General features: G+C 39.7%; 1 protein-coding gene across 8 annotated transcripts in view; it reads right to left on the bottom strand.

Annotated features, from left to right (window-relative positions):
• FOCAD (focadhesin) overlaps positions 1 to 23,901 on the bottom strand; it is a 317,812-nt gene that overhangs the window by 93,575 nt on the left and 200,336 nt on the right. For all 8 annotated transcript variants that reach the window (XM_086685396.1, XM_086685393.1, XM_086685394.1 and 5 more), the window contains 3 exons: positions 18,133 to 18,271; positions 13,992 to 14,177; positions 4,562 to 4,683 (listed from right to left, as the gene is read on the bottom strand). In XM_086685396.1, the coding sequence (XP_086541522.1) occupies positions 4,562 to 4,683; positions 13,992 to 14,177; positions 18,133 to 18,271 (447 nt within the window). The remainder of the gene's footprint in view (positions 1 to 4,561; positions 4,684 to 13,991; positions 14,178 to 18,132; positions 18,272 to 23,901) is intronic.

Below are 23,901 nucleotides of genomic sequence, written 5' to 3'. Positions count from 1 at the left end.
GGTTTCTCAAAGCTGATTTAAAATTTACATGGAAAGGCAAAAGGCTTAAGACAGTCAAATTTTAAAACAACAAAATTGGAGGACTCATATTGCTTGATTTCAAGATTTCTTATACAGCAACACTAATTAAGCCGTATGGTTTTGATTTAAAGCACACACATATAGATCAATGGGAAAAAATTGAGTGCAGAAATAGACCCACACATATGGACAAATGATTTTCCACAAACGTGCCTTGGTGAAGAAAGAGTGGTACATTCAAAAAATACAACCCATACCTTGTGAAAAGTTAAGTTACACAGTCGTAGGCTGAAATGTAAACTGTAAGACTTCTGTAAGTAAACACAGGAGATCATCAAGTGACTAATGGATAAACTATATATAGTATGTCCCTACAATGGAATATTATTAGGCCATAAAAAGAAATAAAGTACTGATACGTGTGACCGCAAGTACAAACTTTGAAAACATTATGCTAAGTGAAAGAAATCAGACAAAAAAGACCACATATTGCATGATTCCATTTACATGAAATGTTCAAAATAGGCAGATCTATCAAGACAGAAAGTGTAAGAGTGGTTGCTAGAGGCTAGGGAGAGAGGAAAATGGAGAGTGGCTGCTGATAGGTACAGAATTTCTTTTTGGTATGATGAAAAAACAGAAAATCTTTGAGGCTTTGGGTTGGAGAGAAAGCAAGAACATAAATAGAAAAACTTGATAAACTGGAATTCGTTAAAGCTAACAATTTGCTCTTTAAAAGACACTGCCAAGGAAATAAAAAGACAAGTATACAGATTCAGTACAAAAAATTTTTTTTGCAAAACACATTTCTAAGAAAGAATTTATGCCAGAATATATAAGGAACTCTCATTTGAAAACAATAACCTGGTTTTAAAAAAAAAATAGGTAAAACAACACAATGCTTCATGGAAGATATGAATGGAAAAAAATGTATGAAAACATGCTCAACATCAATAGTCATTAAGGAAACACAAAACCACAAAGAGAAACCACTATCCATGTATGAGAACGGCTAGCTTTTAAGAAACTGGTCATACTGCGCATGGGCAAAGAGGCAGGGCACCCGGGACTCCCTTCCATTGCTGGCGGGGACTCAAAATGGGACAGTCACCAGGAAAAGTTTGCTAGTTTCTTATATTCACTTACCAGATGGCTTAGCAAGCCCAAGCCTACGTCTTTATTTACTCAAAAAGACATGAAAACAGATGTCCACACGTACACCTTACGAGAACTGCTTATAGCAGCTTCAGTCATAATTGCCAAAAGCTGGAAACAACCCAAGGGTCCATCAACGGCTGAATAAACCAACTGAAACTCTCACGACAGACTTTTTTTTTTTTTTTTTAAATAAAAAGACCCAGAAGCATTGATGAGAAACCCAAGGCAAGTCTGAAGGAACTTCAGCTGTAATAATACCAAAATGACTGCAACAAAGCAAATACTAGAGTCATCTTGGGAAGATCCAAAGGTATTTTTTAAATGTTCTCTGCTTAACCTGGGACTAGGGAGCGTAGTTCAAGGACCACCCTGAGTCACACTGCTGGGATCAGTTTCCAGGCTCCTCCACTTACTAGTTCTGTGATGTTGAGCACAATAGCTGTACCAACCTCACAGTGTCAATGTAGAGATTAAAGGAATTTATATATAGGGGTGCCTGGGTGGCTCAGTCACTTAAGCGTCTGACTTTGACTCAGGTCATGGTTTCACGGTTTGTGAGTTCGAGCCCCACATCAAGCTCTGTGCTGACAGCTCGGAGCCTGGAGCCTGCTTCCCATTCTGTATCTCCCTCTCTCTCTGCCCCTCCCCTGCTCACACTCTGTCTCTCTCTCAAAAAAGAATACACATTTAAAAAAAAAGGGGGGGGGGCTCCTGGGTGGCGCAGTCGGTTAAGTGTCTGACTTCAGCCAGGTCACGATCTCGCGGTCCGTGAGTTCGAGCCCCGCGTCAGGCTCTGGGCTGATGGCTCGGAGCCTGGAGCCTGTTTCCGACTCTGTGTCTCCCTCTCTCTCTGCCCCTCCCCCGTTCATGCTCTGTCTCTCTCTGTCCCAAAATTAAATAAAAAACGTTGAAAAAAAAATTAAAAAAAAAAAGGAATTTATATTTATATATATAAATTGCCACACACACACACACACACACACACACACACACACACACACACGGCAATTTTTAAAACGCCTGAGCTGGTTATTAGCTATTATTATTTCAATTATTATTCTGATTAACCAGATCTTAAAACTCTTATTTGTTGTTGCCTAGTTTGAGAAAATGGATGATTCATTCTCTATCTCTGCCTTTTTTTTTTTTTTAAATGAATTACAATAGGATGAATTCAAACAAAAATCCCACCACAGGTTTGACAAAATTCTATCCAATATATCTTCTAACTGACTTGTAAAATAATGATTTCTCGGGGCTCCTGGATGGCTCAGTCAGTTAAGTGTCCAACTCTCGATTCTGGCTCACGTCATGATCTCACAGCTTGTGAGTTTGAGCCCCGCACTGGGCTTTACGCTGACAGTGTGGATCCTGCTTGAAATTCTCTCTGCCTCTCTCTCTCTCTCTCTGCCCCTTCCCTGCTTGAGTGCACATGCTCGCTCTCTCTCTCTCTCTCAAAATAAATATACAAATGAATAAATAAATAAATAAATAAATAATATGAAAATAAATAAAATATTTTCTCATCTCTTTGAAATTTTCTAGGCGTCTACAAGACAAGCAACAAGCATTTTAATCCAAATATTCTCTCTGTTCATATCCAAGCCACACGCCATAAATTCTGATGCCATTTGCTGAATTTACTAGATTGCCTTCTGTTACTCCCTGTGTTAACAATTTTTATTGTTTCTGTTCTGATGGTGACTTTTAAAGTCAGCTTTCCATTAATACTTAACACTGTGGTTATCCTTCAATCTCCTAGGTGCACAGCGTAAAAATACAAAAAGGTACCAAACTCTACCTTCTCCATAGCCAAGTAATAAGATGTCAGGGAAAACAAATCTAGAAATCACCTACATTCTCTCTTTCATGAAATTAAACCTCTTTTCTTCCCGGATCTTCATTCCCTCCTCAGTTAAGTGAAGACACTGAATTAGACTAAAAAGGCTTTGAACCAAGTATTTACATAATTTCAACTCTAATTGAATATATGAAAGAACACGGTTGCATAGGATAAATATAGGTCTCTAAAAACTGGCTATGCTAAACTGGTAGGATGCAGAATATAATCCGACGAAACTCTGTGATGCCAAGATATATAAATTATGCACCAAAATGAGATTTAGTACAAACATCCAGTAGGAGCTCTAATTAATTTGACATCAAACTATTACATGCTTCACAATTTTTATCTTCATTTATAACTGACTGATGTTAACCTATCATGTCTTAATTATATAAAATAAGCTTCTTTGCTATATTTTGTTATTCATTTATATATTTTAATTTATACACACCCGAACAAGTAACTGTCATAAAACGTGCAAAGATAACACCAAAATACACACTGCCCATGTGCTGTCTAGCCTCCCTCTTCCCTCTGGTGTTGTTATGATCTGCAATGATCAGACTTTATATAAATCGTCTCATGGCATCACATAACTTTATTCTAAAAGGGTAGCCTAGGGGCGCCGGGTTGGCTCGATCTATTAAACGTCCAACTCTTGATTTCAGCTCAGGCCACGATCTCACAGTTTGTGAGACTGAGCCCTGCATCAGGTTCCGTGCTGACAGTGTGAGGCCTGCTTGGGATGCTCTCTCTCTGTCTCTCTGCCCCTCTCTGGCTCACACTCTTTCTCTCTCTCTTGAAATAAATAAACTTTAAAATTAAATTTAATTTAATTAAAAAATAAAAGGGTAGCCTAAAAAAAATAGAATAAACACTAAAACCAAAGGGTTTTTCTCCCCCCTTAAACACTTTTATTTACTGTTCATTCCCAAAATTCACACCATACATAAACACTGGTGCCCTACATACTTGCAAAGGATTCAAATTAAGAAATAGGCAAGATTATTTCTTTAAACAATAAACTTATTATAGCATTTATTCTGAACAATAAGAGTTTAACAACAATGAAATAAACCAAATTTGTACGTACCACTCCCTAATAACAAGGCTGGGCAATGGGAGAAGCGTGCTAGTTTCTTTCAGAAACACATCCAAATATTTTAGTAGTGAATCGGGTCAACTATTGTGATTGCCTTAAAAATTTTTTTTAATGTTTTATTATTTATTTTTGAGGGAGGGAGAGAGAGAGAGAGAGAGAGAGAGAGAGAGAGAGAAAGCATGAATGGAGGAGGAGCAGAGAGAGAGAGGGAGACACAGAATCCAAAGCAGGCTCCAGGCTCCGAGCTGTCAGCACAGAGCCCCATGTGGGGCTAGAACCCACAAGCCGTGAGATCATGACCTGAGCCTAAGTTGGACGCTTAACCGACTGAGCCACCCCGTCGGTTGCCTTTAAAAGCAACTTACGTTAATCATGATAAAGAGAAAAATTATTTCCAAACACACATTAAATTACAGGCAAGGCAAGGCACCTACCTCATGCACAAGAGCAAGCGAGGTCTGCTTGAAACTTCGCCCTCTACTGGCCATCAGTCGATTCAATGGTTTGCCTTCTTTACTCTGGTACGTTGAAATATCATAACAAAATAACATACCACCTGAAAAAAAAAAACTTATAAAAACACTTCTTATGGGAAAAATTCATTAATCATATTCTCAATAATCCGTATTCACTCAACCTGGATAGAGGTATTTAGAAATGAAAAGAATTTACTAAGCAAATTATGATTTTTGACTATTGGTGTCTAAGGAAAGAAAAAACAGAAGAGATACAAGACGTCAGCTGTTACTATACTCAAACTATCACTTATTTACAAGCCTTATTCGTTTGTAAATAAGTGAAGAAATTTACAATTCGCACCTTATTTTAATCTCTAGAAGTAACCATTCACGAAGTTTAAGTTTTTAAGAATAAATTCCAATGAAAGAGAAATGCTTGCACCAATACCAATCCTCGGGACCTCCTGATAACAGGGGTCCCTTTCGTTTACACCCACAAGTGGACAAGTTTTCTTTCATCCCTACACTCACCGTGTATTCACCCTCCCCTTCTCCCTCCTTCCTCCTCCTCCTCTAACCCTTCCTGTCCTCCCCACTTGGGTTAACTAAGTTCTTGAATTGAACTCCCAGTTCTGGCTGGCCCCCAGTCTCAACTGAAAAGCAAAGACAGGCAGCCAAATGCTAGACTATGAGTGAGAGTAGTCTTGGAAGCTCTCTGGGGGTAACTCTGAGCCAATGAGAAGACACACTCAAGAACTAAGATAATTTAAAACACAAAGATCATTGCATTTTTAAACCTCTCTTATTGAAGGATAATATACAACACAGGAAAAGTGCACATTGAGCATACAGCTCAATGAACTCCCACGAACAACATATGATCAGCATCCAGATGAAGAAACAAAACATTATCAAAATCCCAGAAGCCTTGGGGCGCCTGGGTGGTTCAGTCGGTTAAGCGTCCGACTTCGGCTCAGGTCGTGATCTCGCGGTTTGTGAGTTCGAGCCCCGCGTCAGGCTCTGTGCTGACAGCTCAGAGCCTGGAGCCTGTTTCAGATTCTGTGTCTCCCTCTCTCTCTGACCCTCCCCCCACTCATGTTCTGTCTCTGTCTCAAAAATAAATAAACGTTAAAAAAATTTTTTTTTTAAATCCCAGAAGCCTTTCTCATGTCTCCTGCTGGTCACATCCACCCCCACCCCAACGGTTACAACCTTCTAATGACGATTTTGCCTACTTTGGTACTTTATATAAATGGAATTAGACTGTATAAATGCTTTTATATCTGGCTTCCTTCACTCAAATAATCATTGCGAGAATCAGCCACAATAGTGGCAGTTGCAGAACGCTCATTCTTGTTGCGGAGTAATATTCCATCATGTGAATGTAACACAACTGATTTATCCATTTTACTGCCAGTAGGCAAGGAGATAGCTTCCAGGTTGAGGGCTACTCAAAGAATGCTCCTGTGGACCTTAGAGCATGTCTTGGGTGATTTCATCTCGGTTTATCCCTGAGACTGAAATAACTAGGTAGAATAGGATCTGAACTGGTTCAGAACCAGTTTTCCAAAGTGGTTGCACTAACTTACATTCCCAGCAGCAGTTCTGGGTGCTCCACATATTAATCGATACTTTTCATTTTCCATCTCTTTTCACCTTAGCCATTCTGCTAATGGTATCTTATTGTGGTATGAATTTGGATTTCTCTGATAAGGAAGTTAACTATCTACTCGTATGTTCACTGGACATCTGAATTTCTTCTTTTGGAAGATGTGTTCAAGTCTTTCTCCCGTTTTTCCCCCCATTTATTAATTGAGTGACTTTCTTGTTGATTTGCAAAAGATTCTCGATATCATCTAAATTGAGTCCTTCATCACAAATATGTATCGTAAATACCTTCTTTGCATTCCGCGCCTGGCTTTTTCACACTCTTAAAGGTAGATTTTGGTTAACACATGATCTTGATTTTAATATAATTCATTACTATTTTTATAACTTGAGACTTTCATTATAGGACCATTTGTGGAAAAGATCATCCCTTTTCTTCATAGCATTGCAGTGCCCCTTTGTAATAAATCTGGTGACCTTGACACGTGGGTTTGTTTCTGGATGCTCTATATTCTTCATTGGTAAATCTGTCTATCCTTGCAACAATGCTGCACTCTCAATTTTTTTTAAATTTTATTTAAAAATTTTTGTTTCAATGTTTACATATTTTTGAGAAAGCGACCGAGTGTGAGTGGGGGAGAGGCAGAGAGACACGGGGAGACACAGAATCCGAAGCTGGTTCCAGGCTCCGAGCTGTCATCACGGAGCCCAACACGGGGCTCAAACTCACAGACTGCGAGATCACGACCTGAGCCGAAGTCAGATACTCTACTGACTGAGCCACCAGGCACCCCACTCTCTCAACTATTGTGACTTTATAAGAGGCCTTGATATCTGGTATTATATGCCCTCCTACTTTCTTGCTATTCTTCAAGATTACTTTGGCTATTTTTGGTCTTCTGCATTTCCACACAAATTTTAGAATCAGCTTGTCAATTTCCAAGATCTTAAGTGGGATATTGCTTGGGACTGGATTGAATCTATTAATTTGAAGAGAACTCACGTTTTTACAACTTTGTGTCTTCTAGTCCATAAACATTGTGTATCACTTCATTTACTAGGATTTCTTTAAGTTTTCTCCATAATATTTTGTAGCTTCCAGTGCAAAGGTTTTACACACTCTGCTAAATTTATCCTAGGTAATTAATATTTTTCAGTGCTATTATAAATGGTACAGTTTTAAAATTTTGTTATGGTATATGAAAATATATAATTGATTTGTATGTTGACCTTTGTATGTAATGCAGTAACCCTGCTGAATTCATTTATTAATCCTTTTTCAAGTTTTTATTTAATTTATTCTGAGAAAGAGCATAAGCAGGGGAAGGGCAGAAGGGCGGGGGGGAGAGAGAGAAAGAGAGGGAGAGCGAGAGCAAGAGGGAGAGCGAGAGGGAGAGTGAGAGTGAGAGGGAGAGCGAGAGGGAGAGCGAGAGGGAGAGGGAGAGAGGGAGAGAAGAGAGAATCTGAAGCAGGCTCTACACTGTCAGCACAGAGCCTGACACGAGGTTTGAGCTCATGAACTACAGACCTGAGCTGAAACCAAGGGTCAGACACTCAACCGATTGAGCCACCCAGGCCCCCCATTTATTAATCCTAATTAGTCGGTAGATTATTTTGGATTTTCTATGTACTACACAGTCATCTGCAAATAATGACTATTTAATTAAATAATCACAAATGCCTATTTTTATTTTTTTTAAACTAAGCTTTATGCCCCCCATGGGACTTAAACTCACAACCATGATATCAAGAGTTACATGCTCTACTGAGTCAGCCAGGCACCCACTAATGACTATTTTAATGTCTAATTTGTCATCTGCAAATAATTACTGTATTATTTCTTCCTTTCTAATGCTTATGACTTTTATTTCTTTTTCTTGGCTTATTACATTAGCTACAGTCTTTATTAAAATACTAAATAACAGGGGCGCCTGGGTGGCTCAGTCGAATAAGTGTCCAACTTTGACTCAGGTCATGATCTCACGGTTCTTGGGTTCGAGCCCCGCATTGGGGTCTGTGTTGACAGCTCGGAGCCTGAAGCCTGCTGTGGATTTTGTGTCTCCCTCTCTCTGCCTCTTGCCTGCTCACACTCCGTCTGTCTGTCTCTCTCAAAAGTAAATAAACATTTAAAAATAAAAAAAAAAATACTAAGTAATAGTGCTTATTTAAAAAAAATTTTAATCTTTATTTTTGAGAGAGAGAGAGAGAGAGAGAGAGAGAGCGCGCATGAGTGGGGAAGGGGCAGAGAGAGAGGGAGACACAGAATCCAAAGCAGGCTCCAGGCTCTGAGCTGTCAGCACAGAGCCTGACGTGGGGCTCGAACTCATAGGACTGCGAGATCATGACCTGAGCCAAGGTTGGAAGCTGAACCAACTGAGCCACCAGGCATCCCTAAATAATAGTGCTTATAACAAACATCCCTATCTTTTTCCCAATCTCAAGGAGTACAAGTTTCAATCTTTCAGTATTAAGTACAAAAACAACATTGTAGCTGTTCTTTATTAGAAGTTTAAAAATTTCCCTTCCAGAGGCGCCTGGGTGCCTCAGCTGGTTAAGTGTCTCTGGGGTTTAGTCTCACACTTGGTGAGTTCGAGCCCTGTCTCGAGCTCTGCACTGACAGCGTGGAACCTACTTGGGATTCTCTGTCTCCGTCTCTCTCTGCTCCTCCCCCCCTTTTGCTTTCTCTCTCTCTCAAAATACATAAAGATTTTTAAAAATGTTCCCTTCCATTCATAGTTTAACGAGAGTCTTTTTTGTATCATGAATGGGAATAAAGCTTTTCAAAGGTGTTTTCTACATCTATTGAGATCATCTGAGGATTGTTCTGCCTTTTTCTATTAATGTACTGGATTATACTGATTTTCAAACATTGAATTGACCCCACTTAATTGTTATATATTACCCTCTAAGTATTGAATTCAGTTTTCTAACATATTTTGGGGTATTTTTGCAACTATGTTCAATGGGAGAGGTTGGTTTACAGGTTTATAATATTCCCTTCTGGCATTTGGTATTAAGATTATGCTGACTGCATCAACAGTGTTCCCTTTTTCCATTCTGTTAGAATTTATGAAAGATGATTATTACTTCCTCCTTGATTTTTGTGTAAGAATTAACCAAGGAAGCCATCTGCACTTAGAGTTTTCTTTGTAGGAAAGTTTTTACGGATTTAATTTCTTTAATACATATCGAACGATTCAGATAGTCTGTTTCTCCTTCTGTTTTACAAAATTTTATATTTTGATGAATTTCTACATCCTGTCCCAACTGTGAAACTCATTGGCTAAAAGTTCTTTATAATATTCTTTTATGATCTTTTTGAACGCTGTAGGGTCTGAAGAGGCGTCCCCTTTGTTGTTCCTGATTAGAGGTAATCCATATTTCTCTATTTTCTTGTGTAGACTTACAATGGCTTTATCAATTTTATTAAAGTTTTCAAAGATTCGATTTTTGGCAGTGATTTTCATTATATGTTTTCTATTGTTTTTATTCTTACCTTTATTATTCTTTTCCTTAGGCTTAATTTAGGTTATTCTTGAAATGGAAGCTTAAATCATGATTGTCTTCCTGTCTTATTTTTTTAACATATGCACTAAAGAAACAAATTTCCATGTCATGCTGCTTTAGCTACATCCCACAGGTCATGTGGCTCCTCCCACAGGTCAATAAGCCATGTGGCTTATTTTCATTATGATTCAGTTAAAAATATTTTCTGATTTCCATTTTTATTTTCTCTTTGATCCATGGATTATTTATAAGTATATTGTTCAATTTTGAGGCTACTGGAGACATTCTAGTATCTTTTTATTTATTTTTAGCTCAATTCCACCAACATCAGAAGACAGGCTCTAAATAACTTCAATGTTTTGAAATTTCTTGAAGTTTATGTCTGTCATATGGTCACTTTGGTAAGTTTCCCAAGTACTGTTAAGCAACATAAGAATCCTATCACTGTAAGTTACAATGCTTTTCATGTCAATTAAGTAAAGTTTGTTCATAGTCTTATTCAGATATTTTGTAAATTTACTGATTTTTTTTTTGTCTGCTCTTTCATCAAGCTATTTAAAATAGGTTTTAAAGTGTCCTACTTCTATTGTAGGTTTGTCCTCTTTTAAAATTTAAATTCCAGTTAGCTAACATACAGTGTAATATTACTTTCAGGTGTACGATGTGGTGATTCAACACTTGGATGCAACACCCGGTGTTCATCACAAGTGCCCTCCTAAATTCCCATCACCCATATAACCCATTCCCCCACCCACTTTCCTTCTGGTAGGTGTGCCTATTTGAACTTTTAGCTTTGCTAATTTCTTTCATATATTTTGAAATTATGTCATTTTGTGCACCCCGATTAGAACTGTGATATTTTCTTAACCGAGTGACCTCTTTATCTCCATGAACTGTCCCCTTCATTTCAAAGTTCCTTCCATTTTCGTGCATCCAGGACTTTTTCGTCATATACTGGACAGTATACAAAGGAACCACAGGAAAATCTAAATGATATTTTTTAATCAGAGAGGAGCTGTCCTCCCCTGTCAGACAGATACAGTGAAGGACTGATCATGAAATTGCATCAGAGATTGAACAGGATTAGGCTTGATTATAGCTTTGGCAACTCCCGGTCTACCTGAGAGTCCCCGTTCCTAGGGAGCACCTCCCCCAAGACTTTCATCTGACAGCCTACTCAGTCTCCTCAATACGGAAAGCTTATGAGAGATTCAGATGTGTCACAGGTTTTTGGCTCACCTCTTTCATTCCCATCCCATCAAGCTTCAAAATTTGACAAATATCGTGACGGAGAAATAGACTATGTGTCGAAGGCCTGCAAGTCTCCAGTTTTGCCACTCAGGCACCGCGTGAATGACAAGATCTCTGTTGGTTTCTCTGCCTCCTGCACCAGCCTCTTGTCAAGGTCAAGCCTGAATTTCAGCCTCCAGCTGAGGCAAAACAAGTTAAGTGCACCCAGGTGAAAAGAGCTGTAGATCATCATTATCAATTCACTGCTTGTGTGCTTTGTTTTCTGTCCCGTTCTCCCTGCTCTTCTTTGTTTCGTAAGGCTGGAGATTGCATTTTGCCTCTTAGAAGCGCCAGCCTTAACTTCCAGAGCAAACTCGAAATTCAGCCAGATAGCTTATTAGATGGCTTATTCAGCTTATCAGCTTATGAGCCAGAGTCTTCGGAGAACCAAAACCAGAAACAGAATCTCAATCAATATATTATATAAGAATTATATAAGAATTGGGTCACAAGATTATGGGGGCTAAGAAGTCCCATAATCTTGTTGTCTGCAAGCTGGAGAGACCCAGGAAAGATGGTAGGGTAATTCAGAGATGGATGTCCTAGCTAAGGAAAGAGTAAGTTCACCCCTTTACTAGTCTTCTGTTCTCTTCAGGCCATCAATGAATTGGGATGTTGCCCACCCACACTGGTGAGGGTAAACTTCTTTATTCAGTCTACTGAGTCAAATGTTAGCCTCTTCTAGGGGCGCCTGGGTGGCTCAGTCGGTTAAGCATCTGACTTTGGCTCAGGTCACGATCTCGCGGTCCGTGGGTTCGAGCCCCGCGTCGGGCTCTGTGCTGACAGCTCAGAGCCTGGAGCCTGTTTCGGATTCTGTGTCTCCCTCTTTCTCTGACCCTCCCCTGTTCATGCTCTCTCTGTCTCAAAAATGAGTAAACGTTAAAAAAAAAAAAAAAAATTCAGATGTTAGCCTCTTCTAGAACGACACTCACAGACATCCAGGAATAATGTTTTACCAGCTACCTGGATATCACTTAGCCCAGTCAAGTTGACATAGAAAATTAACCATCACATCACTCTAGACCCATGCCACCACTAAAAGCTCCACTAGCTTCTCTGTACTCCAACAGACCTCTTCCTAGGCCAAGCCCCAGTCCTAGCCCACAACCGAAATCACTGTCTATCTTCCACAGGGCAGTGGGGGGCACAGTTCTAAAATGTTCTTTCTCTCCGTTCTGTGATTTTAATCTACTTATCTCTGCCTCAATAATTCTCCAGTGCCTTTACAATGTGGTTTATCTTTGCCATTTTATCCAGTTGTGTCTAAATGTTAGCAGCAGCAGCACTCTGCCATGACCCATCACATCCTTCTTGAAAGTGGAAGTTAAATCATGATATTAAAAACCTATACCTTGGGTCTATCCAACAAGAAGATTTAATTATGGTAAATATTTATGCCCCCAACTTGACACCACCCAAATATATAAATCAATTAGTCACAAACATAAAAAAAACTCATTGATAATAATACCATAATAGTAGGGGACTTTCACACCCCACTTACAGCAATGATCTCTCAGCAGAAAATCAACAAGGAAACAATGGCTTTGAATGACACATTGGATCCAATGGACTTAACAAACATATTCGGAACATTTCATCCTAAAGCAGCAGAATACACATTCTTCTCAAGTGCCCATGGGAACATTCTCCAGAGTAGATCACATACTGGGTCACAAATCAGCCCCTCAATAAGTACAAAGAGATCAATATCATACCATGCATATTTTCAGATCAAAACGCTAGGACACCTGAAATCAACCACAAGAAAAAAATGGAAAAGTCCACAAATACTTGAAGACTAAAGAACATCCTACTAAAGAATGAATGGGTTAACCAAGAAGTCAAAGAGGAAATTAAAAAGTACATGGAAGCCAATGAAAATGAAAACACGACACTCAAACCTTTAGGATACAGCAAAGGCAGTCGTAAGAGGGAAGTATATAGCAATCTTAAGAAGAAAGAAAGGTCTCCAATACACAACCTAATCTTACACCTAAAGGAGCTGGAAAAAGAACAGTAAATAAAGCCTAAAACCAGCAGAGGAAGAGAAATAATAAAGATTAGAGCAGAAATCAATGATGTCGAAATCAAAAAACAGTAGAACAGATCAACAAAACTAGAAGCTGGTTCTTAGAAAGAATCAATAAAATTGATAAACCCTTAGCCAGATTTATCAACAAGAAAAAGGAGAGGACCCAAATAAATTAAATCATAAATGAAAGAGGAGAGATCACAACCAACACCACAGAAATACAAACAATAATAACAACAGTATGGAGATTCCTCGAAAAATTAGAAATAGAACTACTCTATGACCCAGCAATTGTACTGCTGAGTATTTATACAAAGGATACAAAAGTGCTGATTCAAAGGGGCACAGGCACCCCAATGTTTACAGCAGCATTATCAACAATGGCCAAATCATGGAAAGAGCCTAAAAGTCCATTGACTGATGAATGGATAAAGAAGGTGTGGTGTATATGTACAATGGGATATGACGTGGCAATCAAAAGAATGAGACCTTGTCATTTGCAACAAAAGTGGATGGAACTAGACTGTATTATACTAAGCAAAATAAGTCAGCCAGAGAGACAAATACCTTATGATATCACTCATATGTGGTATTTAAGAAACAAAACAGATGAACACAGGGAAGGGAAGAAAAAATAAGAAAAATACAGAGAGGGAGGCAAACCATAAGTGACTCTTAAATACAGGGAACAAACGGAGGGTTGCTGGAGCGGTGCTGGGTGGGGGGATGGGCTAAATGGGTGATGGGCACTAAAGGGGACACTTGTCGGGATGAGCACTGGGTGTTATATGTAAGTGGTGAATCACTAGATTCTACTCCTGAACCTATCATAACACTTTATGTTAACTAACTTGGATTTAAATTTTAAAAACTAAATTAAGAATTAATTAATTGATTAAAATACAATTAAGAACGCTTCCTAATTAAAACCAAACCCTCTACCTTGATATTATGTAGTGCACTCACCTGCAAGGCCAGGTTTCAAACCCGGTTGCTTGTTTGTTTCATACATTTTCAATATAAAATTGGGGATTCCTGCTACGGTCTTTCCTTGGTCTGAGCGAACACCTCCTTTTAATGCAGAGTGATATACTCCACGGGGCATATTCACCATTTCTTGCTTCACAAGAGATGTAAAAAATTCCTCCAAAGCTGAAAGAGGTGAAAGATCAAAAGTAAACATAGTATGTTAGGAGAGCATCATTCACTCTTAACTCATATATAGTTATTTTCATGCATACTTGCACACCCACACACACAGCCGTATTTCAGACCAAACTTCACACAGTGAAAGGGAACTCTTGATTCCCATCCTTTGCTTAGTCTTCCCAAATTATAACATGGCACCCAGTTACTCAAGCTTAAAACCTTCATCATTCTCAATTCCTCTCTTTCTCACACTTGGTATACGTAAATCCACGAGCAAGCCCTTGCACATCTACCTGCAGAAATATATCCTGGCTCCATCATCCATTTCTCTCCATTTTCACCGCTGCTTGCCTACAAAACGGGTTTGTACTCAAGTGTTATTTCCCTAAGGGCCACTAGAGGTTGCCCAATGCAGAAACAAAAACAACGAACACATCTAAGCTAAACAAATGGTAGGCATGGAAAACAAAATGGAAAACCACTGCCTGTGCCTCTCGTAGGAACAAAAAAGAAGGGTCCACCTAACTAAACAGGAATTTCATTCTTAATAGATCTCAGAGTCCTCTTTAAATGACTGGGATTAAATTGAAGGTGCTCACTAGAGCATCTATTATGCGCCCAGTTCCGTTACTCCTACATAGAACCTTCCTAGAGGTGACCACCCTTCTCCACTGAAAGCCCAGAGAACGCCTGTGTGGGATGTTTTCCATTTACCCCTCCAGACCGGCCCTCTGCCCTCTCAACCTTGCTCTGTGCGTTGGGAGACAACATTTATCGACTACATCCGCAGGGCTCCCTTGTCCTCCGGCTTTTAGTTGGCTTTCTCCAACGGGAGATACTCGCCAAAGATCAGAGGTTGGAAGCAGAGTGAGGTCAGGGCATGTGTCCTCAGACACCCTCCCGCAGGACAGTTACAAGTGGCCTGCAACCCTCTTCTGCAGCCCCTGGCTCCCCTGAGGCAGCACTATGCACGACACAGACGCTCTCCCCGATTCTCCAGACTGCTATGTCCCCTTCCTTACCTCTTCAGGCTGGGGGACATTAACCACTCGGGGATAACGCACCATTGCTTGTGAATTTCCTTCAAACCCGACCACACAGCTGTAAATGGTGCCTGTATGAAACCCTCAAGGACTCCAACTGAATGTGCCTCTTCTGCCAAGCCCCTGGCTAATACATCATCTACATGAAAGAGACGCACGACATCCAGTCACAGGCCACATACCCCAATTCCTGCATAGGCGTGCACAGGTGGGACTGCTTCACCCTGGGGGTGAGTACAGACGACTCAGAATGTAGCTAAAGATCATGTTTATGAGGACAGAGGAGCTATGGCAGGAGAAGGTAATTTCACACTTTCTCAGAAGGGAATCTATTTTGGCAAAAGCTCATCCGTGTCAGGAGGGAAGTACACATCTGTGTGCAGACTAACTCGGGAACCGAACTCTGTCTCCTTGTCAAGCTCTTCAGAGAACTAAGGACTCTCAAATTAACTCAAGCCCCCACAATGAGTTTAAATGAGGGTAGGACACCATGAGTATGACCAATGTATAGAGCACCATCTTCCCTGGCCAGGAAGCTAGGAACTACGATTTCTTTTCTACTGCTTCTGAGCCTTGCCCTGTCCCTCCAGATGATCAGGTGAGAATTTAAAAGAGCTGAAAATTCTGTAGAACACGGGGTGTTAAATATAAATTTTTAAAACACCCCCCAGTGTCCTTTAATAGGTGAGGGGACAAACTGTGGAACATCCTACAATGGAGTACTACTCAGCAATTGAAAGAAATCGACACAGGCAAGTATTTGCATAAACATCAAAGTCATTATGCTGTGTGTAAAAAAAAATTTCTTTAACTGAAAAGTGTATATACTATATGGGGGGGGGGAACTAGTGAAATCCTAAGTCTATAGTGTTTTTTTGTTTTATTTTTTAAAGAGAGAGAGCGTGAGCAGGGGAGGGGGAAAAGAGGGAGGGGGGGAGAGAGGGAGAGGGAGGGAAAAAGAGAGAGTGAGAGAGAGAGAGAGAGAGAGAGAGACAGAGAGGGAAAATCTTCAGCAGGCTGCAGGCTCAGTGCAGAGCCCGACACGAGGCTCGATCCCATAGTCCTGGGATCATGACCCGAGCCGAAATCAAGAGTTGGACGCTGAACCGACTGAACCCCCCAGGAGCCCCTAACAGGTCTATGGTTTAAATAATTGCTTTGTACCAATGTGAATTTCCTGGTTTTAATAATGAACCAAAGTATGTGAGAGGTTATCCCGCTGGGTACGTTACAGTGTACTTGCAACTTCTTTTAAGTCATTTAAGTTTATTTCAAATTAAAAACCAAAATAAAATACCAGTAACATCCCTATTTAAAAGGCGGCAAACTACTGGATTCCTCTGCAGCTGCTTTTGTGTTTACTTGAAAAGACATCAGGGAAGAAAAGGACCAGGGTTCACTCATGCTCAGTGCAATTTGGTTTTCTGGCTGCTGTAACTAGAGACCTCGTGTGTATCACCCACCCTGTGCCTTTTAGGGCGTATGTTCCTAAGGCTGGTGCTTTCTCCTGGTTCTTTTTTGAGTTCTCCAGTAACTGCAGGGAAAGGGAGGCCCAGAAAAATAAAGAACTTTGCCCCACGGCGACACGGTTTGCCAGACCCCGGTAGTTTCCAGAGCACCCCCACGTGATGCTATTGAATTTTCTCCAACAGACATACTTGCTGAACTCAAATCCTCCCCTTCTTTCTCAGGGAAAGGCACTCGTAACGATCAAGTATGAACAATGTAGAAGAGCCAGTTAATGACCACCACATCCTGAGAGGACAGAAGCAACAGCACACCTTGGCCACACCATCTCCTTTCTCCACCACACGCCTGGGGGGCCTGGATAACATCATTTAAAAAGCCCAAAAGGACTAGGACTTCTACCTCTACGGCAATTTGGGATAACTGAAGGTTTTTTTTCCTTCCCAGGACTCACTATTAAAACCGCAAAGGGATCCTAGACTCTCCAGGGCCGTGAGCTGGGAAACGGGGAAGAACAGAAACGGGGAACAGGAACGAGTCCTTAAGGCTCTTTTCTGGACATCAAGAGAAAAGGAAATGTGAACTCTTTGTCTAAGTTGTTCCATTTCAGTTTTCTCTCATGAAAGGAGGCAGGGATTTGGGACAGAATTGTCTAGAAATAAATAGTATGCATGTGCCTGAATTCCTCAGGAAATCTCCATGGGGGTAAAGCCAAGGGGGAGAAAAAATCCCCTATTATAGGATATGGCGATTATGATTGACAAGATGACATTTCTGGTGTGGGCTGATCTTAATTTTCAGAAGCTGACCTTTTCACATCCACGTACATTCAAGGTAGAATTGGGACAGAACAAGGTAATCGGTGCCTGCTTGGAAAAATGTTGGTTAATACTGAGTTAGAATAATTAGATATAATTAGAATAATTTTTTTAAATGTCATGGTCCTATAAGCTTTTTATCAAAACTGAATGATCATACAATTTAATCCATTAATTTATAGCTTTCAAATATTGATACCATCTTCGGAATAATTCTAAAGAAAGAATAAATTCGTAACGAAAGTACCCAGGAAATCTCTGTAGATTCTAACAATCTTTTCATTTAGCTTATAGAATAAAGAACCGTTATTTGAGCCAGTGACTTAAAGTCCCACTGCAAATTTGTCTCGTTGAATATGGCTTTTGAAATGGATTTTAATTTCTCACTGAAAATGGTGGTTTCAACTGGTTTTCCAGTGCAATTTTATTCGACTCTAACGTTTTTCCGTGTGTTCGGAACACCATCACCACCTCAAGCCGTCCCTATAAAAGAGACACCTTTTGCCTTTCAGATAGAAAGGAAGCTACAATTAAAGTAAACTATAAATATATACACATCGGAAAAGAACACCATCGGACAGGTAGAAACACTGACAAATGCTGGCTTCCCTGCCAATGAATAGGAGTCACCTGGAAAAACCAAAGGAGCAGTAAGTGACAATAGTTTGAGATAGCAAGAGCCAGGGATGGAAAGATCCAGATCCTTTTCATCACCCTCATCATCTTCATCTTCTTCTAGCTCATCAGGAATAGGGATTTCCGGTCTTATCTGAAACGACAGAGAAGGCAATAGTAGAACGTCACATAAAATCTTTTCTTTTTCCCTTTTATGCGAAGACTTAAAGACTGAGTTAGACTCGTCGCTCTGTAATGTCAAAAGACCATTAAAAATTAATTTTAAAATATCTGTTCATTTTCAGATTAACTAAACGGTAAATTCTATCTTATGAGAGACAATCCCAGACCCATGTAAAGAACCAGTGGTAATATACTAAGAAAATTACCATAAGCCAGCATAAGCAATGATTATTATAGAGCACTAATAAAATTTTACACCCTCTGACAGTAAAATGCAAAGAACTGACACATTCAATATATTGAACTTCTATGGTTTGTAATTAAATATTTGCCTTGTCGGAATACTTTTTTTTTTTTTTTTTTTTTTTAATTTGTGATTCTGGCCATATCTCTGTGGCAAAGCTTAAAATCTTCCAGTAGAATATATAGTAGAGATCGGAAAAGGATAGGATGCTTTAGTTGACTTTTTCTTAGACTCGGCAGTTTGTTGCTATAGAATATAAAAACACTAAAGTCTGTAATTGGTAGCTATACTTTATCGTGTCTAATTTGCAATTTGAAGATTTTTGTGGTTGCTCTGTGATTAGTTAGGTTCGTTTGAACCAAAAATTTAAAAATAGAAAAAGATTACCGTTATTGTAGCTTCTACAAGATACAACTGTCAAGCAATTAATTAAATTTTTAATACTTTCAATGACACACCATCATAATGCCCACATGGAGATAATTAAGCATTAGGGGAGGAAATCAAAATATATAAAAGTGGTTGCTATAACCATAAAGTGCCAGAACCCAGTCATTACCATTAGCCTGTCTCCCGGAGTTATTTTTAGAAATAATTAACAATTCCTGCAGACTGCCTTCTTCATAGGTCCCCAAAGCACTGTTCCATTTAGGAACTGCACTGAGTCAGGATTCTTGCAGGGGGATGAAAGAAAACAGAAAGGAAATGCTTCTCTTAAGTATAATAACCTCAACTCCAATGAAGCCTTTCAACCATAACTAGTGTTCTCTTCACTAGTGAAGGAATAAAAGCAACCTGCCTAGACGAGCACTTTGCAAGACGAGATTTAATTCTGATTCACTACGGAGTACCCAATTCTCAGAGGACCAAGCCAGCCATAATTACAGAGATAACAATAATGTTCGCTCCACATAGGGCACAATGGCGTTTGTTGATATCACTGCAAACTGGAGAAAACCCTGGCACATTTGCAACCCTTTTGGCTCTCACAAGCAGGGTTTTCCAAGTGTCTCTGGTCTGTCTACATACTTTGAGCTTGCCAGGTTTAGTATCATCAGGAGTTCTCTTGGAGATTCTAACCAGTCCTAGTCGTCTACAAAGATCCAAAAAAGGAGTTGGTTCTGGGTCTGTCTGCCTTGCCTGTCCCTTTTACACATCGTAGTACAAACTGAAAATGATACTTGAACGGCACCCTGGGGGAAACAGACAGCAATGCTTATAGCTGGAGACTGCAAGGGTAACACCAGCTACCACCCCAGTTATCAAAGCACCGGGAAGCTCGGACACACACCATATCCACAGGTGGCGGGAGGTTTGGGGAGGTGGAACACAGAGGTGACCACTTCAATTAACATGAAAATTCAGAGGGATGGTGAGGAGAGAGAGAAAGCAGAACGCTCCTGCTCTGCTGGTGGGCATGTAAAATGGTGCAGGCAGCCCCTTTGACAAACAGTTGGCAGGTTCTCAGAAAGTTAAAGAAGAGCTACCCCATGGCCCAGCAATTCTACTCCTCAGTATGCAAGGAGAGAAATGAAAACGTACGATCACACAAAAACTTGCACACGAATGTGAACGCGTTGTTCGAAATGGCCAAAAACTGGAAGCAGCTCAAAGGTCCGTGAACGGGTAAATGCATAAACAACGTGTGGCGTATCCACACAATGGAATATTCTTCAGTTGTAAAAGGGTATGAAGTACAGATACGTGCTGGAGAGGAATGAACCTTGAAAATATGCTAAGTGAGGGAAGCCAGTCACAAAAGACCACATACTTACTGCGTAATTTCATTATAGAAAAGGTTCAGGCTAGGCAAATTTAGAGACAGAAAGTAGATTAATGGGTGCTCAGGGCTGCGGGAGTGGAAAGGAGTGATGGGGATTGACTACTAATAAAATGTTCTAAAATTAGATTGTGGTTGCTCTGTGATTCCTTGCACAGTTCTTTAAATATAGCAAACCCACTGAATTGTACACTTTATATGGGTGAATTATATGGGATGCGAATTATATGGGATGCTCAATAAAGCTGTTGAGAAAGAGGAAGAAGGCGAGGAGGAAGGCAGGCAAGCTAGAAGAAGGACGTGGAGAAGAAAGGGGAAGGGGACGGGAGGTAAGGTAGAGTAAGAGGACGCAGAAGCAGGAAGCTGTCACCACCTTCAGAGGGATTTGGACTGGTGTATGAATTATGGCAAACAACCAAATGCTTCCAATTCCAGAATTACTTAATGTAAAAGGGACACGATTATTTCTGCGCACATTTTAGCCTATCCAGTCTTTCTGATCAGTCCACCTAAATTACTTACAATGAGTCACAGGACCCAGACCATCGATATCTCTTAGACACGCTAAAGAGAGACAGACCTACTAGGTTGGAGATTAAAAAAATAACGATCTGTCTTATGTTGTCTAATTTTACATCCACATAACTGGATGCCTCTATTAATTTATCTGCCATGTGGTAAAGAGCATATGTCTGTATCTTACATATGTACATATTTTAACAAAGAAACTACAGACGTACTGTAATTTAAGAATAGCTGATATATTCTGCCTACTTACAACGGTATGATTTGTTTCTTCAAAGGTGAGTTAATTCTGAACAAATTAGCACTTATTGTTGGACCTTGGTTCCATCTCATTTCCATCCTCCTCCGCTCACCTCTTAAAGAAGTATTTGTCCCAGCTTCCCTGTGCAAGACCCAGGCTTTTCTCTTGCTTTGTGCGTAACTACTGAATTGAGATGAATGGGCGTACAACTAAGAAAAATCAAGAGAAGTCATCTAAAAGAATACCTGTAAAATGATCACATTTTGGTAATTATATGACAGTAGCTACTAAAAACACCCAGGAAAACCACATATATATTTAAAACACACACACATACACACACAACTACACCCTTCCAATTATCGCTAAGCTTTGTTGAAGAAACTTAAATGGAGAGCCAAATATTAAATGATAAATTACTTTCAGAATCTGCTTCAAATTGAATATTGGAAAGCTTATACTACAAAATGCCTCACTATGGGTTCTGAGCCAGATAACCTTTTAACCACCTTTCCTGTGTACAACCCGTGAAAATCTAAGAGTTTGTGCATAAACACAGGATTTTATTTAGAACATGTCAAGTATCCGCATACATTTATTTAAAAAGAGAAACAGCTTCTGATGAATGCAGTGACATTCACTTAAATCAAAGCCAAACAGGTTACACCACATTAATACCAACCCAGGATGCATAATGAGTTCTCTTCCATTACTCACTTCGAAAATTAACTCCAGAAATCAAGAACACAATCTATCTTAAGATTCTTTAATTAAAAAAAAAAAAAAAAACTTAATTTTTGAACAGCTAAATAGTTTTTAATGGACCCAAGTCAGAGATGAGAGTCAGTCTTCTGCCTAAATGTTTATCCATTACTGATTGTTTTACCAGAATAACAATTCTCTATATTTTTGTTTATTTTTGTTTGCTTTGTTTTATTGGGTTGGGGGGACACTACAGAAGGCCAAAGAGGAGAATAAATAGTTCAACAGAATAAAGAAATACAAACTAAAAAACAAAAATCGTTTCTGTCTATTTCTTAACGTTGGAATCAACAAGGCCTCAAAGAAGCCCCTGAAACTTTTTGACCAACTTTAGATTTGCATGTTTCAAGTGATCAACAATGATATTTTTACAAACCAACGAAACATAATGGATTCACTTAACATTCCCAGCTTAGAATATGGCCTCGGGCTTAGTGTATGTCCAATAAATAATTGCTAAACCGATGCAAGTATCATCCCACAGATGATAATAATCATAATCCCACAGAACTTCCTAATAACAACTTAATGACAAGAAGAGGAGTTCATGGATTTGATATTCAAACCCCTACCTCACGTGGTATCTCGTTAAACTCCAGGGCTCATAGACATGTTCCACTCCTACCTTAGGTGGACTGTTTCATTCAACCCAAACTGATGTCTGCCACTCTCCCAACGCCTTTTGTTCTATCCATCTGTGAGCTTTCAACAATTTTCATGGTTTAAATGGAGGTATCAATGAACAAGAAATCTTTCTTTAGTAAATTTAGAGAAAGGCAATACAGTACTTACAAGAGTAGCTACATTATATAAGAAAGTAGTCCTGTTGCTAAGGATACAGTGTATCTTTTTGTTGTTGATTTTTACTTGAAATTTACAGCACTCTCATTTAAAAGATTCTTTCCCAAGTTTTCACAGAGAGAATGTGGATGTACTTTCACTGGAAAGGTAGAGGTACCCTTCAGTTTTCTGAATAAGTCAAATTACCCGTCGTGCAGAGTGACTAATCTCTGTCAACAAGGAAGAAACAGAAGTCCCTACCTGGAAGGGACTCTTCAAACCACTGAAAATATGTTTTTATAGAAGAGCCTCAGTTTCACATCACTGCTATCATCTAAAAAACAGAGGTAGGGACGTGACTCACTTGTATCCTTAGCCTTTCGGGGTTTGTTTGGGATATAAACACATTGAATACCTAAGAACTAAAAGTCCAGAAAGTGGTCAAACAGCCGAACTGAAAATCAGTAATCAACGAAAGGAAGAAGAATGCATTGTGCAGTCTTAGAAGCAATAATTCTCCATGAGGAGGCAGGTCGTCTATATCAGAAACTGGGGGTCAAAGACAGACTCTTTCAAATCACTTATATCCCCTCCTCTTAAGCCTAGTTGAGGATATCCACTACAGTCAACACTGTTACTTCAGGGAGTAGGTCGTATCCCAGAAGGGGGTTAGGGTAGAAAAAAGGTTGAGAAGCACGGCAGAAAAAGGATAAATGTTAGACATTTCCTTTATAGTTCTTCACACTCTAATGGTGAAAACCCAAGCATATATAGAAACCCCAACTCTAAGTATACCACTACCCTTTACATTGGAAGGTATAAAGAGCTATTTACGTGTCCTCAGCTATCAGAGGACATTGAACAGTTAGATTAAGAAAGTATCTAATAGAGATGCCTGAGTGTCTCAGTCAGTTAAGCGTCAGACTCTTGATAATGTCTCAGGTCATGATCACACGGTCATGAGACTGAGCCCTGTGTTGCACTCTGCACTGAGCGTGAAGCCTGCTTGGGACTCTCCCTCTCTCCCCCCACCCCACCCCACCCTCGCCTCCGACCCTCCCTGCCGTGGGCACATGTGCGCACTCTCTAAATAAATAAGAAAGTATCTAATATTTGACTAAGCGTAGCCCTTAACTGAATCTAAACTCTAATATCAGAAACTGAACATAATGCTAAAGTAGGAAAAGATATAAACATATCAATACCTAAAGACGTAGAGACTAAACAGCTAGGAATATGTGGGAGTTATTTAATCAAAGCTACTATTCC

The sequence above is a fragment of the Puma concolor genome, chromosome D4, assembly GCF_028749965.1.
Source record: "Puma concolor isolate L17-30 chromosome D4, mPumCon1.1.hap2, whole genome shotgun sequence".
Taxonomy (NCBI): domain Eukaryota; kingdom Metazoa; phylum Chordata; class Mammalia; order Carnivora; family Felidae; genus Puma; species Puma concolor.
This window is presented reverse-complemented; position numbering and strand designations above follow the sequence as displayed.